Below are 23,070 nucleotides of genomic sequence, written 5' to 3'. Positions count from 1 at the left end.
TTGGGATTTTAGAGTTTTTCTTGAGTGTCTCATTGCCTTGGAAACGCTTTAATGTACCTATAGGCACCTTAACTCTCTGAGCGTGTAGAGCACCTTAAGAGTTGCCCCATTGGTGTTACCTATTACCAACTCGTAATTGTAATTGGTTGACAGTCCCTTATGACCGTCTTCCAAATGACTTGTTTTTTCTGACACTTTTAAAATCGTCGCGGTACAGCTTATATTACCAACATTTTTTCTTTTTATCGCCTTTAGAGTAGTCCCTGTGAGCAAAATATTAAGGTTGGATGTGGCCGCGAAGGTGATAGGAGGTGGTGAGTGAAGAGGAGAGAGAAATCTAAAAAAATATGTCTTCGGAAGAGTCTTGTGGGTGTCACGAAAATGGTGATGGGAATTTGGATGAAACTAAAAAGTTTCTTTTCCACTCAAAATTTTGTACTATGAAATTTTTGGTATGTCCGGAAAGAGGCGGGCTTTTGTAAAAAAGACAAGTGAGTTTAGAGATCTCCTTTCAACAAAAAAGAAAAGAAAAAGAGATCTCCTCTCACATCTTCCTACTGTTTTCATAGAACTTCTTAAAAATCCAATAAATGAAAGCTAGGCCCAATTCATTACATAACTAAATTTGATTAAACCCCAAAATCTAACAAGACCTTGAATTAAACAAATTTTCTTTTAGGTTTAACACTAACACAAAATATCCTTCAAAATTCAAACAAACCCCAAGACACTAACAAACAGAATTACATCCATAACCTAAACAAAACCAACTAATTAACCCTAAAAGTTATAATCAAACAATAAAACAACCCAACACCAAACTAGTTACCAAAACAAAAATGAATGAAACAAAACCCATGGGGTATGAAGAAGATGAAGCTGATGAAGATGAAGGAGAAGGTGCTGGTGCTGCTTGATCTTTTCCTTCACCATTTGCAGGTTGAGGTGGAAGAGAACTGCTGCTTGGTGGAGATGATGAACCAGAAGGTTTTGAAGGTCTTACAGCAAGAACAGCTATAATTAACTTCTCCCCTTTTTCACAATTACCCTCATTCCCACTTATGAAGAAGAAAGAGCCTGATTTGTCTAACAAAAACTTTGATTCTCCATCATTCATCATCTTTATTGGATTTATAATGTTGCATTTGTCATAATTTTCTTGTGTCACCAATAAAACAGAGTCTGTGTTCTTCCCATACTTGAAAACTACAGCAAGAAAAAGAAAACCAACAAAAGATTCATAACTAGAGAGAAAGTAATTTATCGAGAGAGAGACAGGCTAATGCTAGCAAACAAGAAAAACCAGACAGACTCAGGCATACATCTTATGTGGCTTGCCGTGTGATTCTAATCTACTGAAGCGCGAATCACGGCAAGTCACATAGAATATATGTCTAGAGACGCAAGTCACATAGAATATACGTCCAGAGTTTGTCTGGTTTTTCTTGTTTTCTAGCATTTTTCGAAAGAGAAATGAACTTACTTAGGGTATCATTGACTTTAAACCTGTTTCTTTCAGCCCAATGGTTAAAACTCTCAGATGGTGATACTACCCATCCATCTTTTCCACCAACATAAATATCGCGAGCTTCCGATAATGAAGATATGATCATAACAAAGCTGATTAAGGTTGAGAATTTGATGGTGGAATACCCCATTTTCATTTCTTTAGCTATTCACTACACCCCAATTGGTTTTAGAAAGAGAGAAAGTTAGAGAGAGAGAGAGAGAGGGAGAGAGGGAGAGAGAGAGAGAGTTGGGAGTGAATAGCTAGGAGAGGAAGAGAGGGTAATATATATAGACTTGTGTGAAGAAGATTAATAAGATTATTGTTGTTGAAAACAAGCAAAAGAATGGAAATTATGATTCAAATTTGGAAAATTTGTAGCCGTTTCGATAGGGATTTTATTACTTGACCTTGGTAACAGACGCTTGGCAATTTTAGTCAGACTCAACGGCTAAGTATTTTTCATCCGTTTAAAGGTTACTTTGATTTTGCCACAACTAAAAATGTTTAGAATCTTTTGGATTGGATAATAATCACAATATTAGGTTTTTAATTTTCAAATATGTAACTGAAAAACTAGCTGTTATGATGATCCTTATTGTTCATTATGCTATTAGCTAGATTTGTGATTTTTAGATAAGTTAGGGCTTCAGAAAAAAATGGACAAAAGATCAAGACTAATTCTGTTTGGGTCATAGCCCAAATTGTTGAATTAGGAAGTGGGATTTTTTGGGGCCCTAAGAGAGCCTTGAACAAGTTTGGTCCGAGATTAAAAAACAAAAATTCTATTTATCTCTCCATTTTAGTCTTCCTTCAACCCTTCGTCGATGTGGCAACATATCAGTGGAGTATAATTTCTCACAATTCTCTCTCCAATTGCTCCACACTCAAGTGATATGTTGCCACATCGGCGAAGGGTTGGGAGAGGGACCAAAATGGAGGGATGAATTGAATTTTTCTTAAAAAAAACGGAGCTCTTAAGGGTATTAGAGGCTTTTCCCTCGTGCACTCTCTCTAATTGGACAAGGAGTATTATAAGCTTTTCCCACAGTAAAAAGACCGGGACATTAACATATGGCCTGTCTTATCAGTCATATAATTAATAGAGTATCCCAGGAAATGTAGGAGGAGGATCATTTATCATTTTCTTTTAAGAAAAATAATGTGATTACATAATTTCCCACTATTAGTGGTTTGAATGCTTTAAGGCGCCCCCCTCATTTTATCCTTAAAGGCACATTAATAAATTTACGTTGGAGGGTGCCTTTAGTACTTCTTAATTGTGTCGGCTATGACATATGTTAGTCATTACAAGGTACTGATACATTATAGAAATGTGATAAATACAATCACTGCTTAAGTTAAACTAATAATTAGAGGGGTCTAAAGCCCAACAACATAGAGCCTAAAGCCCGACAAATTTATTATTATTTATATCTTTAATAACTCAAATTCATAACTATAAATTTCACCTCCTCTGAGAATCGAACTTGAGACCTATAAAGTTTTGGAGTTTATGTCAACACTATTGGGCAACTAAGTGTTGACGTCAATATGGCTGTTAAACCCATTATGATATGAATTAATGACGGTCATCAAAAATATTTTAAGGTAATGGAAGTTCGAGTACAGATTTGTTTGTGTTGATGTGTTGATCGTTTTTTCATTCTTACAAGATTTGATCTGATTTAGTTGTTTGGTCTCTTATTAATTTTGGTGTAGTTCTTTTGATTATAGATCCTATGATTTGACTCAGTTCTTTTGCTCGCGGTTACAAAAAACTTATCGAAACAAACTATAGTACGGTAAAAGTAAACAAATATTTTACTGAGGAACAAAAATGTATACATTTTTTTACAGGATACAACATTTTAAGGGATTTGTCAAATTTTCCTGAGTAACAAAACTTCAACTTGTTCCCCATCTCCCTATCTCCGACCACCACCACCTTAGGCCAGTATTACCTTAGACCACCCTTCCTATCTTTCTCTTCCCTCTTTTATTTGCTTTCATTCTCTCCTCCTACTTTCTATCTTATCTTTACGTTTGCTTCGACGAAGGAGACCCACTTTGCCAGAGGAGGAGAAGAGGGAGAAAAGGAGAGAAATGGTGGTTGTGGTCGGAAGAAAAATTTGAAGAAAAAATATCAAAGATCAAGAGCGACGGCAATTCGCCTGTGACTCTCGCTGTTGTGGAGAAGAAGTGGTGGTGGGGGCTTGAGGGAAACATAAGAGAAACAAAAAAGTTGGGTCAAAATTTTCCAGCATAAATTTTATACTTTTTTTTTTATGAACACATAAATTTTATACTTTTTTGGATGAGAAAACATAAATTTTATACTTTTTTTTTTTGTTGAGGAACATAAATTTTATACTTAGAAAAAGAAATTTGTTTCCCTGAAAGAGTGGCCTAAAAAATGTTCAAATAAATTAGTGGCAAACCCCAAAAATAAGAAAATGAGAAAAGAAACACAATTATTTAGTTTTGTCCCTGATGGAATAAACAAGTATTTGAAAGGAATATCCCATTTCTTTTCAGAATTTTGTAGTTGTTTTTCCCCCATTTCTCAAATGTTTGTAGATTCTTAACATTTTACAAATATTTGAAAGGAATATCCCATGTACATGTTTTAGTTCCTTTTGTTCAATTCCAGTTTTGAAGAGGAGAAGAAGATAGAGAACGGAAAACGACAGTATCTAAAGAGAGGTTTCTTGAAAGTTTAGGGAAAAACTTTCCACGAAAAACCCAAAACAGAAGTATCTAGAAACATTTTTGATGCACCAGTTCGAAATTTCATCCATAAAATGCTATGGCGTCCGACAAAAAGTAGCCTAAATGGTCAGAACAACGCAAATTGGTGACGTCATGTACATAACTTGTTGGGCCGCCTTTTGTCTGCCCAAATAGCATTGTTGTTTTAAATATCATGGTCATTGGAAAAAAAAAATGGACTCAGGAGACTGGGCTCAAGTCACGGCTCGAGTAGGGGTTAACAAGTAACTACTCCATGAACCAGGTGTTACGATAATCCCACATTGGTTGTGGAAGGGGCAGGAGGTGTGTTAATAAGTGTAGGAGAAGCCTTACCTCTTGAGCTAGCTTTTGAGGTGAGAGAGGCCCAAGACCATCCAACACCAGGTTGGCAGAAGGAAAAGACTAGGATCGAAGTTTCATTTCTATCAGAAATCATTATCACTTAAACCATGAAAAAACATTCAAAAGCTTAGATTCTAAAAAGAAATATACTTCCCAGCAAAATGATCACTTTCATAGATGTTCACTGAACAAGCCAAATGCATAGAATAATATAAAACAAACACCAACTAACAAGTCTTCTACATACAACAACCAACTAACTTACCGAACAAATTCCGTCAAAATCTCTAAACTTTACAGCATTATTAGTGATTAAAGAACCCGTTTTCTTCATGTTTCCATTTGCTACCGAAATATCCTTCCGCCATGTGGAAGTTTTCAGCTAAAATGGTATACTTAGATGCCGAAGTTATTGTTAAAACAAGATTTCATATAGCTTGTACATAAATCCTTGTTGAAGTTGAGCTTAAGCGAGTAATGTGGGCTCTTTTTCTTTTTGTACAGACAACTCCAATGCCGACCATTTCGTGCGAACTGTAATCACTAGGAGAGTACAAGCTTGGATAGAGAGACCACAAATCAACCCAATCCACAAACCCTGCTCAAAATAATCCGTAAATTTTTAGCTACCTAAAGACATTTTCCGTGAATATATTTAGCCAGAAAGACTAAATGAATTGACGGGTAACTCACCTTGGCGTATAATTGGAGTTCAAACGCGAGAAAAATGGCTATTGGCATGCCGATACCATAGAAAGCTCCCAAGTTAGTCCATGCAGCCAAATGTTGCCAACCACATCCTCTTGCAACTCCTGCCACAATCAATATCGAAATTTATAACATTTACTTCTGATATCATTTCGAAAATGATTTCTTCGCTTTACAATAAGGTACTTACCCGATAAAACACCTTGTGCTGAATCACATAATATGGAGATAGCAAGGAAAGGAGTCATAGCTGCAAATTCCTTCCTTATTTCTAGGTTGTCACTAAAGGCGCTTGCCCAGAGATCATGACCAACGAGTAAAGATACGATAACAGTAAGACCGAGAATCACAGAAAGCTTAAGAGTCACGGCTACTGCATTCTTAGCTCGATCAGCATTACCAGCTCCCAATTCATTTGAAACTCGGGTGCTGTTAAATAGTAAGTCTCCACCATTTTAGTACATAAAAGTATGAAAGAGATTTCACAATCACGTAAAAGAAACTAAGAAAACGATAAGATTTGCTTATTCAATTCCGATATTACCTAACTGCAGCACTAAACCCGTAAGTAACCATGAAAGCAACGGCTTCTGTGTTCACACTGCATTAGAAGTAAACAAACGTTTAGCAGAGGAAACGAGAACTAAAAACATTTTTAACAGTTGAGAGTCTGTGAGAAAAGAGTGAAGAAACCATACCACATTGCAATTAGTGAAGTACTAGTCTCCGAGTTTGGCATCAATCCAGCAACTAACACCAAAATTTCAAAAGCCCAGTACTCTAAACTGCCATATACCGAAAAACATAAGCATGAAAAATGTCAAAACTTTCAGATTAGTCAAACTTACAAACTAATAAAAGAAGAAGTATCTTTCAAAGAGCTAGAGGTTTTCAAAACGCTGTGGCGTGGCGGCACGGTTCGTTACTGCCACAGGCACGTCAGACACGGCCAACAAATGTGTCATCCCAAAACGGGTCGTCCGGGGTTTGTGTGCAAAAAAACAGGTCATGCCGGGCCAGCCGTTGGTACAACTCAGATAGTTGAGTGAAAAAGACTCAAAATCAATTGAGAACTAAATATTTAGATATTACAAATAAGCTACTTACCACACCATGAATGAAGATGGGACAGCTAATCTCATGTTAGGAATTATGTATTTGAAGCATTCTGTGGAAAGTCCTTCCCATGTATGTTTGAATTTCTCCGAATAATTAACATAAAGTGCCAACATTATAAACGATAACCACAACGAAATTGCAGCTGATATAGCCGCTCCTTTCACACCAAGACCCAACCAAACAACAAACGTATAAGCGATACCGATATGAAGAACCAGTGGACCTAATGAACAAATGACAAGAGGTAACACAACTGTTTGTGTTTGAAGAAATCGTAGAATACATTGAACGAAAGCATAAGCAAATAATCCTGGTATCATATATCTCATATAAATAGTTGCCATTTTCGCCACTTCGGGTTCTTGTCGAAGAAAAATCAATACCGGTTCAGAAAAGAACCACAAAATTGATATAAAACAAGCGAAGATAAACGATGTAATGATTGATGCTTGTAAATAAATCCCCAACATTCTATATAACTTTGCCCCATATCCTTGACCACAAAAGGTTTCCAGTGCTCCACTCAGACCAGTCTGAATCAAAAAGATTAAACTAATTAACCAAAGATTATGAGTTAAACTTACTAGTAACAAAATTAGAACAGAAATTTTTCAATTCATGAATCAAATAAAATTGAATTTATACCCAAAACCACCAAGAAATTAATGAATTAAAGTTATACCCAAAACCAGCAGAAATTAATTTCATGTTTTCAGAATTTTAGGTTTCAATTTCACATTAAAAAAAGGTCAAAATCAGACAGTTTAGTTTCATATCAGTACATCAATATCATCCTGGACCACCATCAATGAAAAACTGAAACAAAATCAGATTGGGGGATTTGGGTGTTTCTAGTTCTCTCTGTTCTATACAAATATGAAAAGAATAAACTAAAAAATGAATACCCAAATCATAAAATCAGAAGGTAACTCCATTAATGATGGGTAGAGAGAGAAAGAGAAAGAGAGAGAGAGAGAAGAGACCATGAGAGCAAGACCAGTGACAGTAGCCCATGAATTAGCAAGAGTAGCACCAGCAAGTTCAACCTTTCCAAGATGACCAGCAAACATAACAGAGATCAAAGTTATTGAATAATAAGAAACATTTGTTATTATCATTGGTACTGAAAACAAAACTTGTTCTTTAGCTTCTTCAACATCAAGAAATTTCTTCCAAAACCCTTTCTTTTCTTCTCTTTCATCATACCCAGATTCCAATAACGGAGTCTTAATTACTCCAGCCATTTGTTTTTCCCAAAATTTCACTCTCCTTCTTCTTCTTCTTCTCTGGTTTCTTCTTTTCCAATTGTGAAAACTAACTTAATGGACAGAAGAAATTAAACAATACCCACCACTAATAAACCTATAAATTTTCTCTCTTTAAATTTCGATTTTAGAGAGAGAAAACGCAGATAGAGACAAGATCTCTCATTGTAAAAGGTTCCTGACTAACATATATAAAAAACAGAGAGAAGAGATTGAGAAACACAGGGGAGAGATAACTGGACTAGCAATATCATTTGTACCACATTTATACGTAAGATTTAGCAGAACTTCTCTAATCGTACGGTTATAATTGACTACAATTATAAACAAAATATTATTAGCCGTTGGATTTAGAAAATATATTACCTTGGTGTATAGTTTGTGGTATAAATAGCGGGTTTGAATGATGGAGTCAGATTGAATTGACCGGTTTGATCCGTATATTAATTTCGTATTAATAATATAATTATAAATACGATAAAAATGGATAAAAATAAAATTTGGATTTTATTTTGAAGGCTTTCTTTAGGGATCCAACGTGCCTTAATGAGAACCCACGTTGAGTTTTATGTAATACCATAAATGCCCTTGTCCCTTATCTAATCTTCCATGCAAAAAATGCTTTTCATACTCATGCTGCCTTTTGCAGTTTTGCATCTATCAAAACTAGGTTTCCATTAAAAATGAAATTTGCTTTCATGAAGATTCTTAGATTTATACTCTATTCTTGAGGAAATCCCAAATCCAAAAACTTGAACAAAACTAGAACCACTTGTGCGTAAAATTGACACGTATACAGTATTAGGAGAAAGAGATCGACATAAATATTTTCGCGTAACGTTTAAAAATATTATTCGTACCCTACAAACACTGGTTACACCCTGGTCATTTTATAAGACAAATGCTAAATGAAGCTGCATAATTGCTTCAAAAAGCTATTTGCTAGACACAACCATTTATTTTTTATTAAATTGCTAAACAACACTAAAAATTGATTTATTGGTTTTATCTAGCAAATAATTTTTTGCACCTTAAATTGCTAAATACAACTATGTTTTAACTTCCCAAAATTATTTACTAGACACAACCTTTTTTTTAATTAAATTATTAAATAAAAATAAAATTGGTTGTATTAGTGTTATCTAGCAAATATTATATTGAGGTTCTAAAAAAAACATTGCTACAATTTAGACCCGATAAACAAAAACTACTAGGATTATAGAAGATACTTTGTGATTTTATGTATGATTTTATATATTGCCCTTGGACTTGATAAACCAGACTTCTAATCTATAAATACCCGTTTGATTTAATTTAATGAAATATACACTATTAACTTTTAAACCAAGCTTGACTAAGTCATAATAGTTAGGATTATAAAAGATACTTGTGATTTTATGTATATCCATTGGACTTGGTAAACCAAACTTCTAATCTTTAAAAACCCATTTGATTTAATGGAATATACACTATTAAGGTTTAAACCAAGTTTGACTAAGTCATAGTAGTTAGGATTATATTTGATTTTCTTGTAGTGTTGGTTTAGCAATTTAAGACAATATTCGATTAATTTTATTTAGTTATTTTGTCTAATAATTTTTCTAGAGTTGTGTATAGAATGGAAGAGAAATTCGGTTATACTTGATTTTTACTGTTGGTGTTGGTTAGCAATTTAAGACACTATTTTAATTAGTTTTGTTTAGTTATTTTTGTCCAATAGTTGTCTTTAGTAAAATTGAAGTTGCATATAGTAGCATCCTTTTATAAATGTGAAAGACTAATTTGCTTTTTTGTTCACTAATATCTCTAAGATATTTGAAATCATTAGATCAAGCAATTTGATTCTTTTATGCAAATTCATTTGTATAATGTAATCTATCTACAAAGATCTTTGATTTTAATCATGTGTGTTATTTCTTTCTATAAATTTTTTTCTTAGCCGTCGTACCGCCTTGTTTATATATATAGTCAACTTTATATATTTAAACGTGTTACAGGGGAAGATGTTTCATTCCTAGCTCTCCCTCATATTTGATATTGTTCACATGCTACTAAAGTGAACAAGTGAAGATAACTAATAGTGAGTTTCTATCAAGTCTCATTTGCCAGTCGTTTTCGAATTCTATACTTGTTACTCAATCCTGTTATCAATAATGATGTTCTATCTGGAGTCCTAAACTTATAAAACTCTAATCAATATAGGTAAACATTGTATTGAAGAGAAACAAATATATCTCACTTTGATACAAAGTTATGTCCCTCCACCGAACTTGGTCAAAATCATATCATATCAATCTAGAAATGAGGTGGATCATGAGATGGGGATAGGGTGTGGTCCATCTGGATAGCCCAGGAGTAGGACCCATTAGGGTAGGTAAAAAAAGGTAAAGCCCGCCGAACTACTCCACTTAGAAAAAAGATCCATATCTTGCTGGTGAGAGAGAGAATGGGAGAAGTAAAAGGCAATCGTGTGGATTACGTCGACCCAAATTTATACTCCATTTGTATGGAGAAAAGTCCAACAGTTGAGATTATCAGTCTAACTAGTAGGTTTTTTAGCAGCCTCAAACGTCACCCACTATTGAATGAAGTATTATCATGTTAATAATAGCCATCATTTTAAAACATCTATGAGTCAAAAGATTACTGTTCCAAAACTATCTTTGTCATAATTTCACAATTTTAACAAGTAACGGAAATTGAAAAACTAAGTGGGAGACTTTTTTTTTTCTTTTGTGGAGTGCTACCTTAAGAGGACGTCAATCCTAATCTATTTGTCGGAAGATATATAATTCATGAATTTTCACTTCTAATAAGATTTCATGACAATAAATTTTAAGTTACGGAATGAATGTCTAACTACTACGTTAAATTGTAGCCGTCAAGTGGGAAAAATACAAGAGGATAGATTTGGAAAAGAAATATAAACATTTTAACAACCCTCTGGCGAGTTAGTAAACCATCAAAGAAATTTATATCAAATATATCACCTGATAATTTTTTTTTGTTGAAAGGTATGACCTAATAAGGTTAACAAAGACCAAATCCAAACAATTAGGTACATAAAATGTACAAAACAAACATCAAGGAGCAACCCAAACACCAATGGTCACAAACCACTGAGATATGTGTAACATGTATAACAAACATAAATCTTGTAAGATCCTAAACCACATTTAAAAACACGTAAAAACAAATGTTATAACTGACCACCTAACCTGAAAATGTCAAGACTACATTGGGACTAGTCATTTTGATTATATAAATATACCCTCTACAAGAAAATAAAATTTAATACCTAACTTTTTTTGTTTATATTGTTACTTTTTTTTTTTGTTGAACTGATTATATTGTTACTTTGATGCAAACATTTTGTCTTTATTTACTCACAAAATATAATAAGTGGAATTGCAAATCGTAATAGATTTAAGTTGTCACTTCAAATTATTTATAAGTTATTTCTCAAGTGGCCTCCAAACCAGCTACCTGCTTGGCCTCCTATTTTAGCAAAAATATCTATATGATCCACTTTTTCCGCTATTTTTAACTTTTCGTTACTCTCTCTCCTCCGACTCATTTTCTCTCTCTGCCACATCATTTGAGGACGCTACGTCATCGTCTACACCGGCGGGCGGCAACCTTCAAACATAAAAAAAAGATTTTTTTCCCTCTCTTTATGAAAAAAATAAAAAATTTCCCTTTCTCTCTAGATCTGGTTCACCATGAACCAGATCTAGAGAGAGAGAAAGGGAAAAAAATATTTTGTTTTTAGAGAGAGAGAGAGGGAAATTTTTTATGTTTGAAGGTCGCCAGCCGGAAATTTGGCCGGTCGGCGGCCCATGGCGGTGAAGACGATGATGTGGTGTCATCAAATGATGTGGCAGAGAGAGAAAATGAGATGGAAGAGAGAGAGTAACGAAAAGTTAAAAATAACAGAAAAATATGCCATATAGATATTTTTACTAAAGTAGGGGGCTAGACAGGAAGTTGGTCAAAAAGTTGAGCGTCATTTTAACCCATTATTTATTAGGCACATGGAATAAGTTATCTTTGTTCATATTTTATGTATTTCTTCTACTCTCCTATTCTTTCTTTTTTTTTTTTTTGTTGAAAGTTCTTCTACTCTTCTAGAGTTGTTGAGAAACTGAATAATATATTATATAGTTTTTTTTTTACTTTTTGATGTCATGGTTGTTTTGGTGTCATATTATTATTTTATGTACTCTTTTATGCTAATCATAGTATATTATTTAGTAACCCTTGCATTAGCAGCCTATGTAACTGATTTTTTTTTTCGATGAGAAAAATGAAAACTTCATAAAATATAATTATTATTCATTCAATGTTTTAATTTCTTTTATTTTATTAATTTCACGACATGATGTGATATGTCTTGTCTTCGTTTACTTCATGTTTACTGAATTACTTTTTATTGAGTGCGAGCAGATTCTTGTGCTTAATCCTTATTTTTGCAGATTGAGAAATTATATATGAAGTGGTTAGCAAAAAAGAAAAAAATATAAGGCGTGGACTTCCAAGGAAAAAAGAAAACCATAAGGCGTGGCAACCGGAGGTTTTATAATGACACGTGCACCACGTGGTATGTGTAATAAGTTTTGGGAAGGGCTATAGACGCCCATCAAAGTTACTGCAGGCGCTCTCTCAGCCAGTTTTTTAGGAGGCTTTTTGTTTAAAAGGAGCCCTCAAAACAATTATTTTGGGCGCCTTCAGAATCTTCTGTAAGTTTTTTTGTTGTGTTTAAGAAATCGACTACGACCTACGTTAGTCGTTACAAGGCATTGATACACCATGAATATGTGATAGCTTAAGTTCAACTATTGATGAAAGAGATCTAAAATCCAACAACATGAAAGAGGCCTAATTACATTTTGCACATCCAATAACTCAAGTTCAATAAACCATGCATTCTACCGTTCGTGGGAATCGAACATGGGACTTCTAAGATTTTGGATTTTATGTCAACACTTTCAACCACTTGAGCAAGCAAGTGTTGACTCTCATAAGTTCTTTTGGTTGGCGTAACAAGTTGCTATTTTGTAAAACACCAACGCTTCGGGGAAACAAAAACATTTTTCAAAGTGCAAAGACATGGTAAAAAGTTAGTCAATTCTAGTCGACCAATTTTTTTTTTTAATTGTTGTGAGGAAATAAGTATGAATGCAATCTTTTTATTTTGTCCCCCCAGCTCTACTACCATTTTTTCTCCATTCTGGTTATGGTCGTCTGTAAACAACCACTGCCGACAACTTTTAATTTTTTGAATTTTGTTCTCGTCCACCATATTTTCTCTTGCATGTTTCCCTTGCCTCCTTCGTGGCGGAAATTGGAAATGGACTGATTGAGAGAAATCTCCAACCAGTTCATACTGGTTTGGAGATCCTCCCCAAAACCAGTTTTCCGACAAAGAAATCTTATGCTTCACCGAATTAGATAGAGAGAGGGAGAAGAGAAAGGGGAGAAGTAGAGAAAGAAGAGGAGAGGAAGAAGAAGAGAGAGAATGATAAATGGAGGAGTAGAGACAAGGATGAACGAGAAAAAAAAATAGATGAATGGTGGCGACACGAGTTGGAGTCGGAGTTGGTGGTAAGAAATGAGGAAGAAGAAGAAGATGAGTCGTTTCCCTTTAAAATTTTACACCTCTGAAAATTCAATAAAATTCACATTTTCCTTTAAAATTTTCTATCCCGAAAAAAAATAGTCGTATTTGCCGAAAGCAAGTGCTTTGTAATGTTAATTTCAAAAAGTCTATGATTTTGAAGAAGGATTCCTCCGTTTGGGACCAATACGAAATCTACACCAACTTGGTGTAAGAATTAGTACAAAAAGAGAGAATAAAGGGAGTAAGAGAGCAGCTACAAGCGACGGTATTTTTACAGGGCTTACGCGACCGTTTACTTCTTGATACGTAATCAGGTCATTCTCATGGATCCATTGCCTCTTCTTCATCGCACATTCAAGATTCTATTTTTGGTTGTTTTTGGTCCTTATTTTGCGAAGAACCTGTGACTTTATTATGATTATGTAGAATGCATGGTCATCCTGTGATTTTCTATAGGAGGAGAGTTAAAATTAATGAGAAGAAACCCAAAAGTTTCTAAGAAGTTGAGGGATAGTCATAAAAAGATACAAAAAGATTTAATGTGGCAGTTGGAGTGTGACTCCGGGACGAACTTAATAGTTCACTATTTAATTTCTTGTAACGTGATGTATTCAATATCGAACAGGAAAAAGAAAATACAGAATTAGTCGGGTAAAAGTCTCTCAACTCGCTGTGGTCAAATTATATGATCCAAAAAAGAATCAAACACATGGCCTCAAACCATCAATTAAGCAAAAAATAAGTTTCAAACGTGTTTGGTAGGCACAACTCAGCTTCCCATCAACTTCATATAGATGCATATATAGTATATTACTCCACCTACTTCCCATAAAGAAATATTACAACTTCATAACAGAAACACTGAAACACTTCATTTTATTAAATTGTGTTTAAGTAGATTTCTAATAATTTTTTTGCTCAATTGAAGCAGAAAACTAGTATGGTTTGGTTCGGCGTGGTTTGTTTTGGCTTTAAGCACGAATAACAAGTGTCCAGCCAGTTCTAAGATGTTCAAGCAGAAATCGAATTAAATCAGTTTAACTCGGTTCATTCGGGGCTTTGTCTCTGAATCATGTAACCTCAAGACTAACCCTATTGTTTGTCAGTATGGAAGCTATTGATTTCATTAAAAAAATCTCACTTTTGAAAATGAACATGCTTCTCTTGGGGCAACTCAAAATATCCACAGGTGTATTAACTTTCATAAGTATAGAATATCCACATAAAGTCTACTGGTAAGTCTAACAAATAAATAAACAATATCTAATTCATGTAATGATGCATTCAACAAGATCCAAACCCTAACCCACATTACGATCTTCATCTGAAATTCCCGACAGGATATAACAGTTTCCAACTAAGCCAAAAAAGCAGTAGTTGGATAAAATGTAACTACCATTCTCAAGGGACAATTTCCGCCAAAAATAATACTATGTATCTTGGGTGTTAGATGTACTTACTACTTACTAAGATGCGGTTCGAACTGATGTAAATATGTACTTATAACTTTTTAGAGCATTAGCTGTGAAAGACATTGGAAGAGAAGTTGGATATCAGCGACCTCCTCTCTGCAACTTGAATCTGGAAACTGGTCTTGAAGGATTTGTACCCGTTGACTGTAAATATATCATACGTATACAGTCAATGACTAAAGAAAACTAAGAAATGTCAATGAGTACGGTATAAAGTAAACCTAACTGAACTACAGTGAATTTTTCTAGGCCCAATTTCACCTTTTTTTATATGTGGAACAAAACCATTGATAAATGGGAATAGTTTTGTTGCGGTATACACTATCCCAATACTATTAGAGTTAGTCCCCCACATTGATGTAGGGGGTGGTGGTCAGTTTATAAGTGTGAGGGTAAACCTTACCTCTTGAGTAAGCTAACTATTGGGGTAAGAGAGACCTAACACGACTTGGGTGCAAAGGAAGCAGAAGACCACACCCACAAATGGTATCAAAACCAGGTCTGAGGAAATCTTTCAGGTCCTATTAGGGAGGGGAAGAGAGTTTTTCCATGTCCCAATGTTTGAAGAAAAATATTGTTGGAGTAATCCCACATTTATTGTGGGAGGGGGTGGTGGTCAGCTATATAGTATGAGGAAAAATTTCGCCTCTTAAATTGACTTTTTTTTAAAAAAAAAAAAAATCTTAAGCTGGCTTTCGTGGTGCAAGAGGCTCACTACCACTTGAGGAATGGAAGGTCAAGATCGCACCCACAAACACCAAGTATAGCCTACCCGACGACCTAAACTGTTTATAAATAATGAATTTCTCCTATTTTTTCATTTAATAGTAACAAGTGTAGAAGCTAAAACTGTTGGTAATCCGGAACTGAAAGATCCAGCTGAGATAATCAGTTCTAAATCTAACTCGTTGAGCATGGAGCTTCGTTTTGATATGTTCTGGTTCTGGGAATTTTGAGAATGGGAATCGGAACAGACCTATCAGTATTCACACTAGCCATAGATATATAAAGGAAAAACTACTTCCTAGAGAAGTAAAAATAACCTCAGACAAAGCTGTGGGCTTGCCATCCAGACCAGAATTGATCCCATGAGCACGCTCAATAATGCAACATGTGAAGGCCTGCAGTAAAATAGATTAGGAGTCAAACTGAAGTTTCATTTTTCTCAAAATTTATGACCCAAGATGAATTTTAGGTCTTGAAGTATGACACGTGCCTTGGAACTATCAAACTCTTCTTCAGAATCATGTTTTGCGGCTTTATCCTTGTCAATCTGCACAAACTAGAAAACAATCATTTTGAATAGTTTGATCCGACAAGTATGGTGGAACCAGTGGTGGAACCATCTTAGTGGAAGCAGAGAGTCCTAACTAGATCACCTCTTTCTAGTTGCTTATAGTTGAATGCTATTGCAAAAATTTGATGAAGCAACTAAGCACATAATTACAAGAAAACCTAACAAAGCTTATGCAAATATGGTCACCATAATGGACAGAAATGCAATGAACAATTTACAACAATAAATGGAGCGTACCTCCGACTTTGAACTGGATAGAACTCCAGCCTTTCCCTTCTCGACACTTGCCAAAGGTTTCTCTCTGGGTTTGTCAGTACGTGCTAAATTTTCTCTACGCAAATATTCATCTGAAGAAGGAATTTGACATAACTTAATTTAAGCACTAACCAACATCTCATCTAGAGTTAAATACCAACATATTTAAGAAGCTCACCCTTGGACAAGCTTTGCGCTTTTATATCTTTAAACTGCATGTTGGAATTCTAGACAAACAAGTAACAAGTTTACTGCAACGTACTTGCTCCATCATATGTGAGTTACAAAAAAGAGTGTATTACGAATTATAATGAACGAAGGACGAAGATAGTAATAGGAGTTACAGATGACTGAGCAGTAGACTTTTGCTGGGACTGACTTGCGTTGACTGCTGGTTTAGGAGTTACAGATGACTGAGCAGTAGACTTTTGCTGGGACTGAATTCCGTTGACTGCTGATTTAGGAGTTACAGATGACTGAGCAGTAGACTTTTGCAGGGACTGACTTTTGTTGACTGCTGGTTTAGCTGTGGCAGAAAAATTTCTACTTCTGGCTGCTTCAAAAAATTCCCTAGGAGTAGGTTCATGCCTCTGTCACACACACACAGACGGAACTAACTAAAGTACTCATCTGAACACAGATCCTATATGTCATAGAGGAACGTAACTGCAATTTGTTACATGGCTCGATTAAAATAACAAGGTCAGAAAACTTACCTCTGCAATTTTGAGAATCTGGTCAAGAGATCGCTCATTAACTGAGCACCCAAACTCAGATGAAGTTTTCTCATCTTCATCACTATCAGTTTCAGCTTCAAGTTCCTCTTTCTCGAGTTCATCAAGCCTGGCCATGATTCGAGCATAATCTGTATCTTCAGCAGCAACTTCAACATTGTCCTTTTCATCAGACCCATGTTTATCTAGTTTTCCCAAATCTGAAAAGTTCAAACCAAATGGGCGTTAAACTTGACTGAAGTTGAGGTTCCTTATTGCAGGAAAGAGGCATATCCCTAGTCTCTTGTGTCAGCTTCAGCGAATAAATCCTACACTTCTAATGCTCTAGATTATGTTTCCTATCTGTTCAAGTTCTGGCCCTCTTTTTCTCAACATATCTGCTGATACAAAAATCCTGAGCGTCTGTACGTGCAATCACAATTCACCATTTGCATTGAGAGGGCTAATTTTGTAAAATCTTATTTATCTTCATGCAAATGTAGTGGCCTTCATGGACTTGAAGAGCGTATAGCCAAATGTTTATAGCGTTTCCTACTTTATCTGCTGGAGTTCATGAAACGTAATTCCCCCAAAACTGTATCTTAAAACAGGGCTAATTTTAACAAACTCAAGCTCTAGTAGGCCACTGGGATGTGTCGATTAGTAAATCCTATACACATTCAAAAGTTAATGATGGTTCTTAGTGGCTCAGTTTTGCTCGTGTTAGTAGTCCTTCTACAATTATCAACCATTATTGAACGGCCTCTATTTCCTTCATAAAAGCTAAGCCTAATATATTGTCGTTTAAAGTTAGTTTCATATTCAAAAAATGATAACATAATAACATAAATAATGAGATTTCTGAACTGTGACAATGTGAAGTGCAATATCCCAAGCTAAAGCTAAAAGAATAACTAAACCTCATGACATACAGCAACGACAATAAATTAACCAAAACCCCAAACCTTAACATTTATACCGCCATTATCAAAGTGTATCATGAAACATCATTCAACCATATATCAATTCCAGTAATAGACAAGAAATTTTTTCTCAGTGACCTTAAAAAAGAAACGAAGAAAATGTGTTACCTGCCTCACTAGACGTACTTTGCGTAAGACTTTCTTCAACATAATCCTCCCTAATTTCAACTACACCTTCCTGTTGTGACGACATTATTGGGAACATGTAGTTAGAGATCTAAGTTGTTTGGATTGAAAGAATGAATACTCGAGAACGGTAACTTATTAGAGCATGTTTATACAACTATGGTCACTAGAGGCTCGTTTTTATAACAAGTAATAGGGAAAGGATCCTTACTTTGTTCTTTCGAAGAAGTACAAGATCCTTACTTCTTGCTTAATGGTTGGAGATTAAGAAAAAAACTACACAATCGTATGTCGCAAGATGTGATAATTTGTACATCTAGCACCTATTAAGGTTTCCAAGCTTTCCCCATTGTGACATGTTTTGATTCATTTTATGTATTTTTTTTCTTTTGTTAGCTCCTTCTGTATTTGAATGATATTCATTCTATCAATATCTATTTTCCATTTCAAAAACAAAAAAGAAAACAAGTAAACAAGCTTACGGCAGCCTCAGCAGCAGTAGAACCAAAAAATGAAGCTTCAGCTTTAAGATCCAACATCATAGCCTTGAGAGAATCAACTTGGGAGTCCAAAACTTTTCCTCTTCTTTGTAAAACCTCCACAGTTTGCTTGGATGTTCTTTCAACATAGTACCCTTCTCCTAATAGAACCTGAGCAGAAAAGTAGAAAAAAATAAATAAATTTATGTATAAAGAAAGAAAACTTGTAGAGTAAAAAGTGTGCAATCTTCAGAGAGAGGGAGAGAGAGAGATTCTTTACAGTGAACTCATTTGTGTGAATTAGGCGACCAGGGAAGAAAGCTGCTTTGCCAAATGGTACCTGCAAGTAATCCAGTAAAAATGGAACAGTCAATCTAACCAGTTTGAAGGATTTTCTTCTGATTTCTCTCTCTCTCACAGATGTTAAGTTACCATGATATCATGATTCAATTCATCGGGGAGCTTCTTCACTAGATTTACTAGACTTTTATTCTCGGAGATGAAGTGGTGCAGCTGGTCCAACTCTTTCTGGTGTTCAGCTATAGAGTCCTCAACTCTCTTTACTGCCCTTTGGGCTTCTTCCACTGAGATTAAAGACGCGAGAGATGTAACGTTTCCCTTTTCTCTCCCCTCCATTCTTGTATCTTTCTCGCAACAAGAACTACCTCTAACCAGATGTACAGGACTAGAAACAATTACTAGCAATATCAAGAGGTAGAAAATTTTAATGAAATATTAACATCAAGAAATTTAACTAAAATATGCAAGAAATACACACAAAACATCAGTTGATAGAAAGATATGAACACGGGGAGAAACCAAGGGGGTGTTTGAGGCCTTGAGGGGATGCAACCCGGGGTCCCTCAAAGACCAAACGGGAAGTAAAATTTTGACTCATAATATCATATGTAGCTTAGTTGGTGAGCATTTAGTACACGAGCTTAAGGTTGTGAGTTCAATACTCTTCCTTATCAATTTCTTGTTTATTTTCCAACTCATTATTATCCCGGACTACTGATACCAACAACGACAATTAGCTATGAATAATCAATTATATGTAGTTTAGCTTGTTTGCTTTACAACTAGAGATAATAAGATTTGAAGTTTAATATTTACTGTCTTCATTCTTATTATTTTGTCTTCGTTCTTCGTTATTTTCTCAAATAAGGTTTTCTAATTGAGTAGATTTTTATTCTTTTCTATGACAAGAAAAAGCTTATCTAACTTAGACCATTTCGGCTTGTCGCTTACATTTTACATTGTTGGAGAAACGACCCCATATAAAACTTAGCACCTGACCCCCAAATTCTCAGTCACACCACTAGGAAAAACATTCAAAAAATATTTGTTCAAGTACCTATTCAACATTAAACGTTCATCCACCATAGAACTAGGCCATTTCCACATTTAATGTCAAGTAACATTCTTAAAACGTTAAGATAGAAATACTTTGTTAAGGTTGTGGTCATCCAACTCAAAACCAACTGGCAATGAGCGGAGAGGACCTACACATTATATTATTGGTTGTTAATTACCCCTTCTCCCATGTGGGACTATTCTCACACGCGCCCTCACGTGGGGGCGTGGTTAGCCTAATACGTGTTTATTTTTCAGATGACGTGGAGCACGTGTGGCTTTTAAGCCTATCACGTGTGGGCTAGCTCTGGTACCATGTTAAGTTTGTGGTCATCCAACTCAAAACCAATTAGCAATGAGTGGAGAGGACCTATACATTATTTTTTTGGTTGCTAGTTGCCCCTTCTCTCATGTGAGACTATCCTCAAATACTCAGTCACACATTTCTTCGAACATCTAGAATTCATCCAAAAGTATGCATGTAAAATAAATACTAACTATCAGGATATCATCACAATAGGCATCATAAACCACTTCAAAAGAAATTGTTAAATTGGTTTAAAACTTTAAGAATAAATTCAAAAGTAGAAATAAAGAATTGCGAGCTATGTAGTGTGAGCTCTAGAATCACAAATTGAAATCACTAAGTAGTTCAACAATTAGGGTTTCTTTTCAATCTTTTCATTATCTTTTGCGTCTTCTTCTTTTCTAGGTTCTTCTCTGAATACAAAGAGAGAGAGAGAATTACCTTTCAGGTGTTTTTTCCTTCTCTCTTTCACCCTCAACTAGGGTTTTGGTTCTCGTTCCGTCCAGAGAGTGTATGAGAGAGAGAGAGAGAGAGAGAGAGAGAGAGGGGGAGAAAATAGAGGGAGGCGAACCAACTCTCTGATTCAATGGGAGAATGGAGGGAGACAACGAGAAAGAGGCGGTGAGCACGGCCCGGTCCTGAGACTTTGGAGGCCCAAACTGAGCTTCAAGAATGTGGCCCACCTTCATTTCACAAGAAAAAAAAGTTTGTATATACAAAGCCCTGTACATTCTCTTTACACCTAATGTTCTGTTTAAACATGAATCTTATATTGATAACTATGAAATATGTCTCAAATAACTAGAATGAGATAATCAGGGATTGACTCTCACTCGAAAAGTGTCTAGTCTGATTTTTAGTCGAGCCTCTGATACGATGGCTCGAAAAGTGTCTAGTCTGATTTTTAGTCGAGCCTCTGATACGATGGCTCATCAAGTAACGCGGCTCAGGGGTGGCCCTGGGCCAAAGCGAACAAAGCGTCGCTTCGGGCCACCGTCTTTTAGGGCCCACTGATACATTAATTTCTGTAAGAAATATATAAGAAGTCCAACTCTCCAAGAAAATTATAAGGGCCCCATTTAAAAAATGTTAAGTAAAAAGGGCCACCAAATTTGGTGATCTTTAAATGAATGGTGGGCCCGACCGTTTGTTTGATTTATGTGAAAGTAGAGTAGAAAGTGTTGATTCAAAAACTGGTGGAGACAAGTGATGATTACTAGAAGCTTAACCCATTTAAAAATGTTAAGTAAAAAGGGCCACCAAGACATTAGGTTTCAAGCTCTACAATTAAGAGAAGCTTTAGAAGAATTGATGGAGACAAGTGATGATTCAAATACAGTTTATGATGCCGAAAATATATTAAAACAAGACTTTGAAAATTTTGAATTCCTTTTGAGCATGTATTTGGCATAATATATTGTTTGCGGTAAACTATGTTAGCAAAACACTTCAAACTGAAGATATAGATATTGATGTTGCATTAGAGAAATTGAATGGACTCATTCGTTATCTTGAAGATTATAGAGAAGTGAGATTTGAAGAAGGCATGGTTGAAGCTAAAGAAATTGACATTAAAATGGGAGTTGAAACAACATTTGGGGAAAAACATATTATTCGAAGAAAGAAACAGTTTGACGAGAATGCGTGTGAAGATCCATCAATGTCGCCTGAAGAAGCATTTAGAGTTAATTATTACATATACATATTAGATCAGACTCTTTATTCATTTAAGAGAAGATTTGAGCAAACTAAAAATACAAAGAAATATTTAGTTTTCTGTTTGAGTTAAAAAAGTTAAAACTCCCAAGATGATGGTGATTTGAGATATTCATGTGTTCGCCTTGAAACTTTTTTCAAGCATAATGAGTCATATGACATAGACAGACTAGACTTATTTTCTGAATTGAAAGTGTTGAAGCGTCTTTTACCAAATGAGATCAAAAGACCAACTGAAGTACTAGATTTTTTGAAAGATATGAAAGGTTGTTAACCGAACATATGGGTTTCTTATAGAATTATGTTAATGATACCAGGTATTGTTGCCTCTGCAGAAAGAAGTTTTTCTAAGTTGAAGTTGATTAAGTCTTATATTCGATCTACTATGTCAGAAGAAAGATTAAACGGGTTAGCTACATTATTTATTGAGAAGAATATGACTGACAGTCTTGATTATTGGACGATTATTAGTGACTTTGCGTCGAAAAATTTAAGAAGAACAAAATTTCAGTGATTGTAATTATCAAAAAAATTATTTTGTTATACAAATAGGATGAAAATATTTTGCGGTACTTATTGTTTCATGTAAATACATTTATACGTTTTACAATTTGATGGAAAGGGCCACATTTTCAGACCTCGCTTCGAGCCACCGAAAAGTCAGGGCCGCCCCTGGGCTGACACAATCCAATGAAGTCGAGTCATGTTTTTAAATAGAAAAAGGATTCAGAACTTATACAATGTAAGAAATAAATAGTTATGACTCTTTGAAATATGAAAAAGAGAATGAAAATGTTTGACACAATCGTTTAACTTGGTTCAGCTTGGGATCGAGTCTATCTGCTTAGGTTCACAGTAGTGATACTTCAAAAAATAACTTGCCTACTACCATCTCAACTAAGGTAAGCTACTCGTTTATTCTTGTAAATATTCGTATAAATATCAGAAAAATTGGCCCCCTTACTCTTCTTTACATAACCCTTTCGTGGAAGCCCTTTGGCCATGGGATCCGAAGCAACAGTTTGCTAGCTTGGTCCTCAGGGCCGTCCTG

The 23,070-nt window shown here is 35.2% G+C and overlaps 3 protein-coding genes across 10 annotated transcripts; all 3 read right to left on the bottom strand.

Annotated features, from left to right (window-relative positions):
• Nucleotides 1–587: 587 nt before the first annotated feature.
• LOC147555628 (early nodulin-like protein 3) lies at nucleotides 588–1,809 on the bottom strand. The gene is made up of 2 exons (XM_086663429.1): nucleotides 1,484–1,809; nucleotides 588–1,206 (listed from the first exon to the last, which is right to left on the bottom strand). The coding sequence occupies exons 1-2, from the start codon at nucleotides 1,662–1,664 to the stop codon at nucleotides 794–796; spliced, it is 594 nt and encodes a 197-aa protein (XP_086519555.1). The 5' UTR covers nucleotides 1,665–1,809; the 3' UTR covers nucleotides 588–793.
• Nucleotides 1,810–4,735: 2,926 nt separating this feature from the next.
• On the bottom strand, nucleotides 4,736–8,333 carry LOC147555627 (protein DETOXIFICATION 19-like). Its single transcript, XM_086663273.1, has 7 exons — nucleotides 7,414–8,333; nucleotides 6,419–6,963; nucleotides 6,010–6,096; nucleotides 5,856–5,912; nucleotides 5,502–5,740; nucleotides 5,297–5,415; nucleotides 4,736–5,201 (listed from the first exon to the last, which is right to left on the bottom strand). The coding sequence occupies exons 1-7, from the start codon at nucleotides 7,672–7,674 to the stop codon at nucleotides 5,070–5,072; spliced, it is 1,440 nt and encodes a 479-aa protein (XP_086519399.1). The 5' UTR covers nucleotides 7,675–8,333; the 3' UTR covers nucleotides 4,736–5,069.
• Nucleotides 8,334–14,479: 6,146 nt separating this feature from the next.
• Nucleotides 14,480–22,932, bottom strand: LOC147555626 (Prefoldin chaperone subunit family protein). 8 transcript variants are annotated; one of them, XM_086663269.1, is made up of 13 exons: nucleotides 22,687–22,932; nucleotides 20,745–21,195; nucleotides 19,073–19,338; nucleotides 18,921–18,980; nucleotides 18,644–18,811; nucleotides 18,144–18,213; nucleotides 17,056–17,273; nucleotides 16,684–16,929; nucleotides 16,518–16,566; nucleotides 16,322–16,431; nucleotides 16,004–16,060; nucleotides 15,831–15,908; nucleotides 14,480–14,931 (listed from the first exon to the last, which is right to left on the bottom strand). In XM_086663269.1, exons 3-13 carry the CDS (start codon nucleotides 19,274–19,276, stop codon nucleotides 14,869–14,871), a joined length of 1,323 nt encoding a protein of 440 aa, XP_086519395.1. In that variant the 5' UTR covers nucleotides 19,277–19,338; nucleotides 20,745–21,195; nucleotides 22,687–22,932; the 3' UTR covers nucleotides 14,480–14,868. The 8 variants fall into 8 exon arrangements, with proteins under 8 accessions (XP_086519395.1, XP_086519391.1, XP_086519394.1 ...); XM_086663265.1 differs by having other exon boundaries at nucleotides 16,004–16,069; nucleotides 19,073–19,307; nucleotides 22,687–22,887; XM_086663268.1 differs by lacking the exon at nucleotides 22,687–22,932 and having other exon boundaries at nucleotides 19,073–19,307; nucleotides 20,745–20,981.
• Between the last annotated feature and the right edge of the window lie 138 nt (nucleotides 22,933–23,070).

Source organism: Eschscholzia californica, unplaced genomic scaffold (assembly GCF_041429995.1).
Source record: "Eschscholzia californica isolate CP2 unplaced genomic scaffold, dmEscCali1.0.p SCAF_2, whole genome shotgun sequence".
Classification (NCBI taxonomy): domain Eukaryota; kingdom Viridiplantae; phylum Streptophyta; class Magnoliopsida; order Ranunculales; family Papaveraceae; genus Eschscholzia; species Eschscholzia californica.
Note: the sequence above shows the minus strand (reverse complement) of the source record. Positions and strands in the feature narration are given on the sequence as shown.